This window comes from Trichosurus vulpecula, chromosome 3 (genome assembly GCF_011100635.1).
Source record: "Trichosurus vulpecula isolate mTriVul1 chromosome 3, mTriVul1.pri, whole genome shotgun sequence".
Lineage (NCBI taxonomy): Eukaryota > Metazoa > Chordata > Mammalia > Diprotodontia > Phalangeridae > Trichosurus > Trichosurus vulpecula.
Window position 1 is genome coordinate 382,853,796 of NC_050575.1, and position 13,433 is coordinate 382,867,228.

Here is a 13,433-nt window from a genome sequence, read left to right on the forward strand (position 1 = left end):
CTAAGTGGAACAGCTAAATCAGTACTTTCTGCTGTGTGCTATATTTGATCAAATTGGCGAGAATTGTCAATCTGTTTCTGTAACTTTTCCAATGCTTATCATAGTTGGTGATTTTCTAAATGTTTTGGATTTTTAGACAGTCTTAAGGTTTGAGAGAATTATTTTAATTGAACACAGTAATAGTTTGTATTTGAAGGCACATTTTCAAATGTTCTAGCTATTGCTTTCATCTGTCATAAGGTTTTCTTTTAGTATGCTTACAGTAATTTTAGTAGAAATCACCCTTTCCTGAAATTTCTACAGTAAATTTTCTAGACTCACCAAGCTACATTTTTTTCGTTGATGATAAAGCTGACAAAATTTGCACTCCGTCATCTTGGCAAAAGTTCAATGGCTAGTTACAGAACATGATAGGTGTTCAGTGTTTGTCTGAATTTGTTGTGAACCATTTGTAGACTTTCGACTTTTACCTTGTTTTCTCAAACTATAGGGATATTTAATAGTGATCTAGTTAAGAACAAATTAATATGTCGAAGTAATTGTCGTGGTCAGTTTGTTAATTTGTGGCCAGTAGAGATTAATGACTGCCTACTTTCTCATTTTCGTGTGGCTAAAGAGACCTTTCAGTTTTAGTTTTTTGAGTAAAACTTGTAGTGTCATTAACGTTGAGATACCTTGAATTAAGTTGACATTAACCTTATGAGACAGTATGTAATAAGTAGACCACTTGGTCTGTGTTCGATTGTATTAGAGTTTAGTACTAAATATATTTATTAGAACTGTTACAAAACATTTTTTCTTAATTGCCAGAATTGCATTTTCAGCATTATTTTTATTCATCAAAGACCTGTGGTTTTTGTCATCTTGAATCTCTCTTTAAACATGGAGATCAAGGTTAAGTTACTTGTTTGTGGTCAAATAGTGTCTAAGGCTAGAGATGAACTTAACATCTTCATTAATCTTAGTATAGTGCTCTATCTACTGTGTCACACTGCTTCTCTTTTCTTGATATGTGAGCTAAATGTTTTTCTGAGGTTTGTTCCACTCCATAAGTCTGTAAATTTATTTAATGTTTCCTCTGGCATGGAACTTTGAGTAATTTGAGATTTTCTGACATTTGAAATGTTGATTTGCCAAACACCAATCACACATTGATAAACAACTTAAACTTTATGTTTTAATATACATTCACACACACACTTTTATTTATAAATGCTCTTTTAAAGAAAATGTAAATAATTTTTGGAGTTTTGTGCCACAAACAAGCAGATGTAGAGCTCTCACTTTGGGGAACAGACTGATCTGATCCTAGCACATAAAATGAACTGGATATAGAAATATGCAGGTGTACTATGGGTATGATAATCATAAAGTGAAAACCAAGTTTTGAGAAGAAGAAATTTATTAGCATTTGCAATAATGTCAAAGAGTGTACCTTAAAAGTAATGATACGGGGGCAGCTAGGTTGCGCAGTGAGTAGAGCACCGGCCCTGGAGTTAGGAGGACCTGAGTTCAGATTAGGCCCCAGACACTTGACACACTTACTAGCTGTATAACCATGGGCAAGTCACTTAATCTCAATTGCCTTCCTTCCCCCCTCCATAAGCACAAACAAAGTAATGATATGTAGTTGTCTGAAGGGCTATTCCGTATTTCAACTTTAAAATATTAGGATACATTTGTGTCCTTTGCATTTTAAAGTTTTTCCTTTTTAAAGATCTAGATGAGACTTTATAGTCATCTAATCCAGCCCTCTAATTTTACAGATAAGAATTTTTAATATGTATTGGTATAATTTGCCATCAACAAGTATTTATTAAACATTTACTCTACTTCAGACACTGAGAACGAAAAGTACAGAAAATGAAAAATTCCCTCTTGAAAGGAGTTTGCATTTTAGTTGGGAAGACAAAAAGTATGCCGCATAAGTATAAAGTTAATGACTATAAATACATGCAAAGTAGTTAAATACAAAGTAGATTATAAGACAGGGCTCAAAGAGTTAGGGGAATTTAGAAAGGCTTTATATAGAAAAATAGTGCTTGAGTTTCTCAAGGGAAAGAGAGGGACTGTGACGCTAAGGCCAGGTGAGGTATTCCAAGAATATGGAAAAGATAGCCCAAAGGCACTGTCTTAGGAGATGGAGTGCCTTGTGAAAGGAAAAGACTGAAGGCCATTTTGGCTGAATGGACCATAGAGTGCTAGAATGGAGTCATTTCCACTGAAGCTGGAAGTTATATTTTATCCTAGAGTGAATAGGAAGCCACTGGAGTTGAGCTAGCTTTTCAAAAGCTAAACGTTTATTTAAAACACAGACTTCCACTTACATTTTTTAAACACATTTTGCAAACTTACTTATTTTTAATTTATGAAATAAATTTCTACAACATAGTAGAATAAAAAAGTTGATTGTGTATGAAATTGCAAATCTGTTATGTACAACTTGCTGTTCCTTTTAAATATGTGATAAAATTATCATGTAACTTTCTTTTTTCCCCATTTTTTTCCCCCTCCAAGATGGTTTCCATTAGACACAAATATGTATGTACATATATACTTTACATATGCTTCTATTTATCAGTTCTTTCTCTGGATGTACATAGTGTCTTCTTCCTAGGTTTTTTGTTGTTGTTGTTAATTTGGTTATTTATAATAATCAAATGACTTAGTCACTCAAAGTTCTTGAAACAATATTGCTGTTACTGTATACAACATTCTCTTGATTTGCTCATTGAAATGCTCATTTCACTTTTCATTATTTTGTGCAAGTCTATCCATGTTTTTCTAAAATTAACAAGCTCATCATTTCTTATAGCACAGTATCATGTGATCATATACCACAACTTGGTTCAACCATTCTCCAGTTGATAGGCACCCTCCCCCCAATTTTCAGTTCTTTCCTACACAAAGAGAACTGCTATAAATATTTTAGAACATAAAGGTTGTTTCCCCTTTTCCCTAATCATCTTTGGAAATAGACCTAGTAGTGGTATTGCTAGGTCAAAAGGTATAGGCAGTTTAATAACTCTTTGGCCACAATTCCAGATTGCTCTCCAAAATGGTTGGATCAGTTCACAGTTGTGCCAACAGAGAATTAGTGTCCCAATTTTTCCACATCCCCTTCAACATTTATCCCTTTCCCCTTCAGTCATATTAGTCTCATTTAAAATAACTCTTAACAGTATAAAATACCAGAGAGTACACCTGCCAAAACAAACCCAGGAACTATATGAACAAAATGATAAAAAGCTTTTTTAAAATAAAATCCGATTTAAATAATTGGAGAAATGTTAATTGTTTATGGATAAGCAGGGCCAATGACAATTTTGTCTAAACTTATTAATATATTCAATGCCATCCCAATTAAATTACCAAAAATATTTTACTGAATTAGAAAAAATGATAAAATTCATTTGAAAGAACAAAATGTCAAGAATATCAAAAGAACTAATGAAAAAAAATGTAAAGAAAGGTTTAGCTATACCAGATCTTAAACTATATTGTAAGGCAATAATTATCAAAACTATCTGGTATCTGGCTAAGAAATAGAAAGGTAGATCAATGGAACAGAGTAGAAATAAAATTTACATCAGCAAATGAATATAGTAACCTTGCATTTGACAAGCGTAAAGACTTAAGTTTTGGGGGAAAGAATTCATTATTTGGTAAAAATTGTTGGGAAAACTGGAAAGCATTCTGGCAGAAATTGGGCATAGGCCAGCATCTTACACCATTTACCAAGTTTATTAACTTCTTAAAGAGATAGTTTCATTTGTCAATTATAAACAGTAAAACATAGCATACCTAGTAGCAATTGCTTGACTCTGCGAAGGATAAAATATTTTCAAGTTGGAACCTGTTTTGCTTAAAATGATTGTGAGCCCACAGTGATCTTCATAATACACTATGGACAAATCAAAAGAAGTTAATTTTAAACAACTAGATCTCAGTATATGAAATAGATGAGTTGCTGGAGTTATTTGAACAGTGAACTTTGTATATTACACCTATCTCAACTTTTATAATAAAATTAGATATGTACTCCTGTGGTACAAAGATATTTGCCCCCAAAGATAATATTAAAATGTGAAGTTAGAACGCTGAATTCTCAATCAGAAAAGCTGGACTTATGCCTTCTATTTACTTATCTGTGTGACCTTGGGCAAGTCACTGTCCTTTTATTGGTCAGTGTTTCCTCATGTACAAAATAAAGGAATTGGACAAAATAATGTCCAAAGATTCCTTCTAGTCAAGTTCTGATGATACTTTGATATATGCTTTTAAAAGTTTAAAGAAAAGAATTTTTTAAAAAAGGTTTCTAATTAGAATGTTCTTCAATAAAAATATTACATTGGAAAAAATTAAAAGATTAAAAGTGAATTTATGTTTCCTAAATCAAGCTGCCCTCCAGACAAAATCAGATTTGTATCTTGTTGGGAGATCTGGTACAGTATGAATGAATGAATGAATGAATCAATCAATCAATCAATCAGTCATTTACTAAGCTCTTATATGGTCAAAGCACCAACTGCTGGGGATACAAATAGAAAAGATAGTCTTTGCTCTCAGGGAGCTCACATGCTAATTGGAGAGACAACATTTATGGAAAGTTTCAGCTACAAATCACATGGTAAGGTCCCATGGTCCTTAGGGTACAGTGGCAAAGCAAATTGTAATGTCCCTCCTTTAATGTCATTTCCATTGATCAAATAGTTATCAGTTTCTGGTGTTGAATCTTTTAATAGTGCCAAAGACTTTGATGACAAGAACTTTGTTTTCTGGATCTTCAGTAGCTGTGTCAGAAACAGTTACCAGGGTACATCTCCACATGGTTTGTTTCCTAGGATGATGGCTGCAGGCATGGAATCACTGATGATGCAAAATGTCTTGGGTTCAGGGTCTGAAGGTGGTGGCGATAGTTTCAATTGCCGGGCACATGCTGCCTCCTCTCCCTCTCTTAGGGTGACTTGCTACTTAAGCTAGGCTGGCTTGCCTGCCCTGGCAGTTGGCTGGCAGTTGATCCAACTTAAGCAGCCAAACAATAATAATAATTTTGATTTCCTAAAGTTCCTGGGTTTAGTTCTTGGAAGGAACACTGGAATGGCAGCCAGAAGGCCTGATATCTCTAATCCTACATCTTTTGTGTTACCTTGAGGAAGACATTTACTTAATGGTTCCATGGGTTTTAATTTCACTATTTCATGAATAAGTTTTGCTAGATAAATGCCTTTATGATTCTATAAGAATTTTTTTAATAACTTATTTGTTCTGTTTTGATCTAAAAATTTGCATTTTTGCTACTGCTTAAAGATTAATTTCTTGGGTTTTCGCTGTTATCATGTGTTGGCATAGACTGCATTATTTGCTAGAGAAAATTGGAGGCAAAGGTGAATATAGAGAACCAGAAGAGTAAAGAAGCAAGTCAGAAATTGATAGGCTACAGAATAGTCTTTAGTTGGAAATTGATTTAGTTTAGAAAAAGGTTTTGTAGTGAATTTGTCGTATAAAGTTTTAGTATGTTTTCAAAATTGTTATTAATAGACCTCAGTTTTGGAGCATTACTTATTTAATTTGTTAAATAGTATTATTGATGTTTTATAGGTTGGGAAAATTTAGCAGCTCAGTGACTATAAGAAATCCTAGGTATCAGAGCTTTCCATGGTTTAGCCTGCTGAAATGGGTCTCAAGAATTTTGTTACCAAAGTATATTTGATGAATTGTTAAAACATGTAGTGATTTTGCTAACATTTCAAACTTTTACATTTTATGTAATCAATATGTTTTTTTCCTCCTCAGTATGTTTTTGGAGATTTTACTCCTGATGAGTTCAATCAATTTTTTGTGACTCCTCGTTCTTCTGTTGAGGTAAGATCTCCATTTTGTATATTAGGCATATTTAATGATCTTATTTTCAGTTTTTACTTTTTTGGTTAAAAGTGTCAGGAAGTATTTTATTTTCCAAACATGAAAACTAGTTGAAATTTGGACTTTTTTAAAAAAGAAGGCAAAATTGGGAAAAATCATAATAATGAATAAAATACACAATGTATTCTCTTCATGCAACTTGTGTATGTAATATGTATACAAACACCTATACTGGTCACAATCTGAGCATGGATACTTTTTTTGTTCAGTTTGGCTTATGGAAAACAAATGCATTTTATTAATGTGTTTTTTCCTCTTCATTTGTATCGCTAGCTGTTTTAATTAAAAAGAAAATTTTCCTTGAAATCTTGGTTTCTGTGATCGCATATGGCCTTCTTATAGATTTAATACCCACTTAACTGGTGCCAGCATTAATTGAACAGTTTGATTCCAAATAAAATATGTTGGGAACTGGATAGATTGTTGAGCTTGGAATCCTGAAGACCTGCATTTGAATTCTGCCTCAGAGACTCAGTTGCTGTGACCCTGGGCAAGCCACTTAACCTCTTTCGTTTTCCATTTATTCTTCTCCAAAACGAGGGTAATACTTGTTGTAATGAGAATCAAGTAGTAAGATGTGTGCAGAAACAATTTGTAAACAAAGCACAGGATGAATGTCAGCTGGTGTTATGTCTTCAAAGACAAGAGTGGCAGCCCAGTAGAGCAAACTTACTGCATGTGTTTGTGAACAAATTATGTAGGATTCTCCTTAGTCCCTTTTTTCAGATTTTTTCATTTCATTTTGTCATTTACCTTCCATGTGTGTTTTTATCCTGTTAGAATTGAGTAGTGGTACTTAACTAGTTAGAATAAAAATAGAGAACAGCAGTCCTTATATGTAGTACTTGTAATGCCTTTATTACTTTTCCTTAAAAAAAGATGACAGGTTATAAACAGAATTACATTGATGTATACAGATTTGTACTTTCCCCCCTACTTTGATTTTTCCTCATTTGTTTCTACCTCTGACCTTGTAACCACCTAAATAAAGCTCCCCATACTTCTGTACCAGTCACAAAAACAACTGACACAAAATCCATCAATTAAGAAGGAGAAAGGGGGAGGGATGAGCTTGTCTGTACATGCCTCTTGACTTTCCCTCCTAGATTCCATTTAGTCATTCATGGTGGAGAGGGAGGGTACTACGGCTCAGTTCTTGCTCTCTATTCTACAGAACAGTCATGTATCTAGCCATTACCTTCCTTCCCTAAAAGCCCTCCAGGATGTAGCTGTTGTTCCAAAGGGACTGAAATGGCTCTAGAGATTGTCCAGCACCCTCATTTTATGAGGAAACTCAGGCACAGAGAAATTCAATGACTTGCCCAAGACCACACATTAGTGGCAGCCTCAGGGTCCAATTCTAGGCCCTGTAACTCCCACTCCATTGCCTCTTCCAGCTTGTGACTTAACTTTTTTTCTTACTTCCAGTCCTCTACTAGTTGTTCCATGACTTTGTACTCTTGATCGTGAGGGTGCAGGACTAGGCAGGAAAGGATGACTGTATCAGCTTCAGAATAATACTTTCTTACAGAAAAATAACATACCCTACTGATGGTAGGTTGCTTATGGCATATATATTCATGTACATAGTAGTAGCTAGTCCAAATTCAGTAACAAGCAACATATATCTAGTGGTATTCTAATGGTACAAGAGTTTATTTGATAAAAACATTAAAGCACTGAGCTAGTCCTATAAAATTGCTTTCTTAAATGATTGTGCCATTTTTATAAATGCAGCTGTTACATAGGAAAGTACATGAGAGGCAACCCAGGTTTTCTAGTTGCGATAAAATAATATTATAATGAAGGGTTGAAATTTCTTGAACTAAAAAATTATTTCAAATATGTCTGTAGCTTCCACCATATAATGAAACAATTTTGTGTGACACTGAAACCCCAGAGGAATTACGTGATGGTAAGTTAATTCCTTACTTTTTATTTTTAAATTCATTCAAAGTTTTCCCCTCTTGTATATTCTAGACTTGTATACTCTGTACTGTTGCCTGGCAGGTTGCTTCAGAAATATTTGTTACCTTGTTTCTTAATATTTTATTTTTGTGTACCTAAGCAAACCTGATGTCTTATTACTGTTTGTTCCATCTTAAAAACAACTTTTGCTTTAGCATAAGGCATGTAGTGGTTAATTCTTTCTTTTTCCCTTAACAGTTCTCAGTGTCACAGGTATGTATTATCTTTCATTGCCACCTTTCCTCTTCCTCCAAGGTTTGCCACAGGGTTTCTTGCATTGATGGTGATGTTGCCAGGTGCAGGGGCTTGCTAATCTTGGAGCATGTTATGTGTTCATATTGCTGGTGAGTGGTAGCTTGGGTTGGCTGTTCTCATAGATTAAAATTGTTCTGAGCCTGTTATTGCCATGTTGGGAATTTTGGTACCTTGTTGGCCTGCCAGTTTGTTGATGTCTTGTCACTTGAGTGTGGGTCTTTTGTTTCTTTACCTGAGCTGATTTTTGTAGACCTTGTTTATTGAGATAGGAACACTTTGTTGCCTTTATAGTATACCATTTTATTACAGTACGAAGTAGGTGATGTAGGCCTGATGTCCCTTTTGAGGCTGGCAGAGAGTTCTACTTTCTCTAGTGTTTTTAGTTTGGATCACTTTTAACTTTCCTATTGACCTTAAAAAAAACCTGTCAACCAGAAATTTCCTTGAAGGTTTAAGGAGCTTAAACTCATATGGAGTTCTCACATTAAGGGATATAAATGTATGCTATCCAACTCATAATGATGTATACTCTTTTAAAAGTCAGATCAAAGTCTTGGGCTAAAATAAAATTTAAAAATGATTCCATCTTAAAAAGTCATTCAACCCTATAAGAAGCAAGGAACAAGATGAAAGAAAAAGGAAAGGCAAATTTTATTTATCTACTTGGCTTGTGTGAAGTTCTAGGAAGTCAAAGCTGTAAGAGACATTTTACTCATTGATAATTAAGAAAATAAAACAGGAGTGTTAAGAGGCATTGAAATGCTACAATAGGGTCACTGACTAAACTGTTCAGCTTGTAAATCTCCTACCTCCTCCCCCTACCAGGGTGGTGTTAGTCAAAAAACATATCAGTAAAGGAGAAAGCTCTCCTAATTAAAAACCAGATTTAGGGTTTTTTTTTTAAAATAACTTGCTTGAACATCAGCACCTTTTGAAGCTGCATGTGACTAAATGGATTTTTTTCCAAATACAGGTATAAATGGCTTCTTTATCTAAAATGATTTCACTTACGTGAAATTCTTTGAGGCCTTAGCAGTTTGGTCTTAAGCTTAGAGTGGGGAAAAGCCCTCTTATTTTGTGCATTTTAACATGGCACTCTTTAAAACATTGCTTCTTACACAGATTAAAAGTCATATTTTTAAAAGAACATAGATAAGCCCAAACTGACCTTTTGTGTAGATCTTTTTGTCCTTTTTAAAGAGCCTGTAGTACTGTAGTAAGCCAGGCTTATTGGTTTTCAACTCTCTTAATATGCTCTACAGCAATGGATCTGTTAGTGGACTCAGGAAAATGGTACATTTACAGAGTACTCCAAAATTCTCAGTGTATTTTTAAGTTTTAGTAGATTAAATGTATTAAAAATGCTTTAGCAGAGGTTCCCAAAGTGAACGATACCACCTCCTGGGGGGAGCTGGAATGATCCAGGGGGTCAGTAGTAGTCTTGGGTGCATTTGAGGGGCATTGAATAAAAAAAAAGGTGATGGAAGCATAAGGAAAGAAGAGAAGTTAAAATTTTGAAAAACCATTCATACATGTTTCATCTGTTGTGTAACAGAGTTAAAGTCATAGTGATTACATTATTTTCCAAATAACCACACAAAAAGCAAGTTATAACTGATCAGTGGTCAAGTCCGCTGACAGGTCTTAACAAGCAAGTGTTGGCAGGCAAGCATGTTTCACATTGTCAGGAAGTCCAGCATGCATTAGCAGAAATGTAATGACTTGTTTACTGTGATACTATATATAAATGTTACATAATGCAATATTGCACCATCAAAATTTTAATGCAGGAAAAAATCCACAAATTTACAATAAATTATTAAATTTAAGATGGGTCATTTAAAAAAATTTCTATATTTTTGACATGATGCAAATTTAAAAAAAAAAGGTTAAAAGGTTAAAGGTTAAAGAAAGATTTCCAGGGGAGGTACTAAGTAACTTTTTTTTTTTAAGGGGGCAGTAGACCAAATAAATTTGGGAACCTCTGAACTTTAGTAACTTTAAAATGCACTAAGACTTGTGGGGTACCTTGTATATTGACATGTAATTTCTAGTAGTGAGTATATAGTACAGTTTGAAATTGTGTTATCCTGGTGCAGGTCTTACTCTGAAATTTTAAAACAGCTTTTGGTTAAATTTTCTAGTATTTTGAAAGAGCTCTAAGACTTTTTTTTTTTTAAAGAAAAATTGCTATTTTGTAACCCTATTTGAAATTTGTTACTATGAATTGGTTACATTTAATTCCTCCAGGCAGGAAAAAAAGCCATTTTCAATAAAAATCATTTTATAAGAAGTTAGTACTAGGTAAACCATCAAAGTTGACTTCACTAAAACTTAAATGTTTTTGTCAGTACTTGAGGTGTCTTTCTATTTTCTAGAAAACTGACTGCCTAACTATCTTGTTTGCTCATTTAACTTTTACCCAAAATGTGGGTTTTTAGAAAAAGATTTTTCTTGGCCTTCTTTCTTTCCCTACCAGTATATTGAATTGATAAATTGGGCTTTGTCTTAACTCTCTTGCCCTTCAGTGTACATGAGTATGTCCATTGTGATAGAAACATGATGAGCAATTCAAGCTAACTAGGCAGGGCAGGTGTGTCTTGTTCTCTTCTAAGGTTAATAATCTAAACACGTTTTAGTGCTCAGTCAATATTTAATGATGCACCAGCGATTGAAATGGTCACAAAGTTCCATTAATGTTAGACCACATTGTACATCTGTATTTACTACACAGTAGCCACTTTTAAAATTGACAATACACATGCTGGAAGGAGCTATTTCTGCCTCTTATGAATAATCCAAATCCTGCTCAAGCTGCATGACAGCGCATACTAATTCTTAATATACATTTGCAGCATACACCATAACGCATTGACAGGATACATTATAACTGTTCCAAGGGGTATCTTGTCAATGTGTAGTATTCTTCATACCTTCAGGTACATCCATTTCAGTCCATACAACATTGCATCCTCGAAACATCACGGAATGGGTTGAAACAAAGATGCGTGGAAGCAAAGTGGACTGTCAACTTCTAGGTACAATAATGAAAAGTTGATTTCATTGAAATAGTCATTCCTTTAGTATTCATTTTAAAAAAGCAACTAGATCCATAAGTGATGAACACTAGCAGTGAAATAAGAGTGACTGCTTTCTATTTAAACTTTCTCTGTATAGGCATTATGAATATTTATTTTGGTTGTTAAAGAAATAACTAGTGGTCGAATGTATTATAAACAAATTGCATCTCATTACGTATTGAAGCACATTTCCTCTGACGTTACAGTACTGTTCTGTAAGTAGACTTAGAAAAGGTGTGGACTTCAGCATCTAGCTCTCCACAATTAGGCATGAAAAGGGAGGACACGCGCTTGTGGGCAGTTTCGAGGTTTAAGCAATAGGTTATGTGTGCTGAGTATGAGGAATTTGTGGGAGATTTACAAAGCGCATTTGTTTAAAGTGTGGGGAGGATACAAAGGCCTGGCTTGCTGTGGTCCACGACTGAATGACTGAACAACAGCCCGTTAGGAAATGGCCTCGTCATGGAGCTCCATGTGTATGAAGTGTTTAGAAGCATGTTTATACGTGTGTGTGGATATAGGTAAATACATCCATGCACACATATCTACATACATATGTGCGTGTGGATATAGACACTATATTCTTGTCAGTTTTACATTAGGCTACTTTGGTGTTGCATTTGAATACTGTCTATATGATAACCTCAGTATTGATAGCAGTTAAAATAAAGAAGCCTCCTTCAGGAAGAGTCCGTTTATATTACCCATTTGCCCCATCCTGTTACACATCCTTGTGGGAGTATACATCACCTTAAAACAGGTGTTCTTAACCTTTTGTGTTGTGGACCCCTTTTCTGAATCATGGTTTTAAATGCATAAAATAAGATGACAAAGGAGAACAATTTTACTGAAATACAAGATAACATTTTTTTCTCCCATCCAAGTTCATTGACCCTCTGAATTAATGATTGACAGACCCCCTTGGAAGTCCATGGACCCCAAGTGAAGAACTGCCTTACAGGCTAGAAGGAACCTGACAGTGACTTACATTATACCTGGGTTGAAGGGAGGGAAATGATTGTGTATTTTTAAAAGTTATTTGTTGAGTTTTGATGCAGGTGTTAAAATAAAGAAGAAGATATAGTGAATTGTAGCAGCTGTGAGGATTTGTATGTATTTTATTTGCCTTTGTTGGGCACTCAAAATAATAATTTCAAATTAATCTCCAAGTTCATTTTTATATCTAAACTTTCACATCTCCCATGTAAGTTTATGTTAGTGAGAAGGGAATAGAATGTTGATATTTCTTAAGTAGATGACTTTTACATGCCACCTGGATGAGGATGATCATGGTTAAGTACAATTAGGTAGGTGCAAGTTGAATTATGGTACTTTGCATCATTAATTATGTTAATTTTTAAAGTTAAGGCATTTGAATAGTTTGATTTTTGTATGTGCTACTCTGACACTTAATGAAACAGGTTTTATTACTTTAATATATTTCAAGGTAGAAAGATTGGGGGAAATAACTTTCTTATTCACTTAGCGAGCTGAGTAGGTAGAGGTTTTGAAAGGAAGAATCTTTTAGCATAAAGGCTCACTGGACAAACCTTATAAATTTTAATGTGTCTAAATTGTACATATGAATGTAGATGATTACATGGCATGAAGACTGAGTGACTCAAATAAGGTTCTTCTCAGAATAATTTTGCTCAATAGTTTATAGAGGTCAGTTCCACACTGAGGAATTTAATGGATGAGATTGGGACTTTGAATCCTCTTTGCAATTCATGTTGTTCTGTCAGAAGTATGCCTTTTTAAATGGATTCCTTTTCACTTTTTAGAAAGATTTTTGGTCTGGACCTGTGAAAGAATAAAATATTATTCATTTTATAAAAGCTATGTAGTCTCTTAAAAATTTAAAATTATTTTTTGAGGTACAGAATCTATAAAATTTTACAGAAGGTAGTATTGATTGTGGTAAGTGGGGGTTTGGTTTTGTTTCTGTTAATGGTGATTTGAATTTTCCTAAGCTATTTACTGTGAATACTTAAAAAATAAATTGGCCAAATTGACATTTACTACTACATAAAATAGTGTAGTGAAGATATGAATTTATTATTGAAGATACGTATTAAGGAAACCAGCAGGATACCATTTGGCTAATTTGACTGGAAATTCCTTTGATTTATGATTTCTGAAAATATTGATGATAGCATGGTAATTGAGAATAAAAACACAAGATTGTGCTTTTCATGATACCAT

General features: G+C 34.1%; 1 protein-coding gene across 2 annotated transcripts in view; it reads left to right on the plus strand.

Annotated features, from left to right (window-relative positions):
• Positions 1–13,433, plus strand: part of USP10 (ubiquitin specific peptidase 10) — an 84,976-nt gene that overhangs the window by 38,592 nt on the left and 32,951 nt on the right. Inside the window, exons 2-5 of one of the 2 annotated variants that reach the window (XM_036750518.1) lie at positions 5,797–5,865; positions 7,780–7,840; positions 8,092–8,106; positions 11,088–11,186. In XM_036750518.1, the coding sequence (XP_036606413.1) occupies positions 5,797–5,865; positions 7,780–7,840; positions 8,092–8,106; positions 11,088–11,186 (244 nt within the window). The remainder of the gene's footprint in view (positions 1–5,796; positions 5,866–7,779; positions 7,841–8,091; positions 8,107–11,087; positions 11,187–13,433) is intronic. The other variant, XM_036750519.1, reaches the window with a different exon arrangement.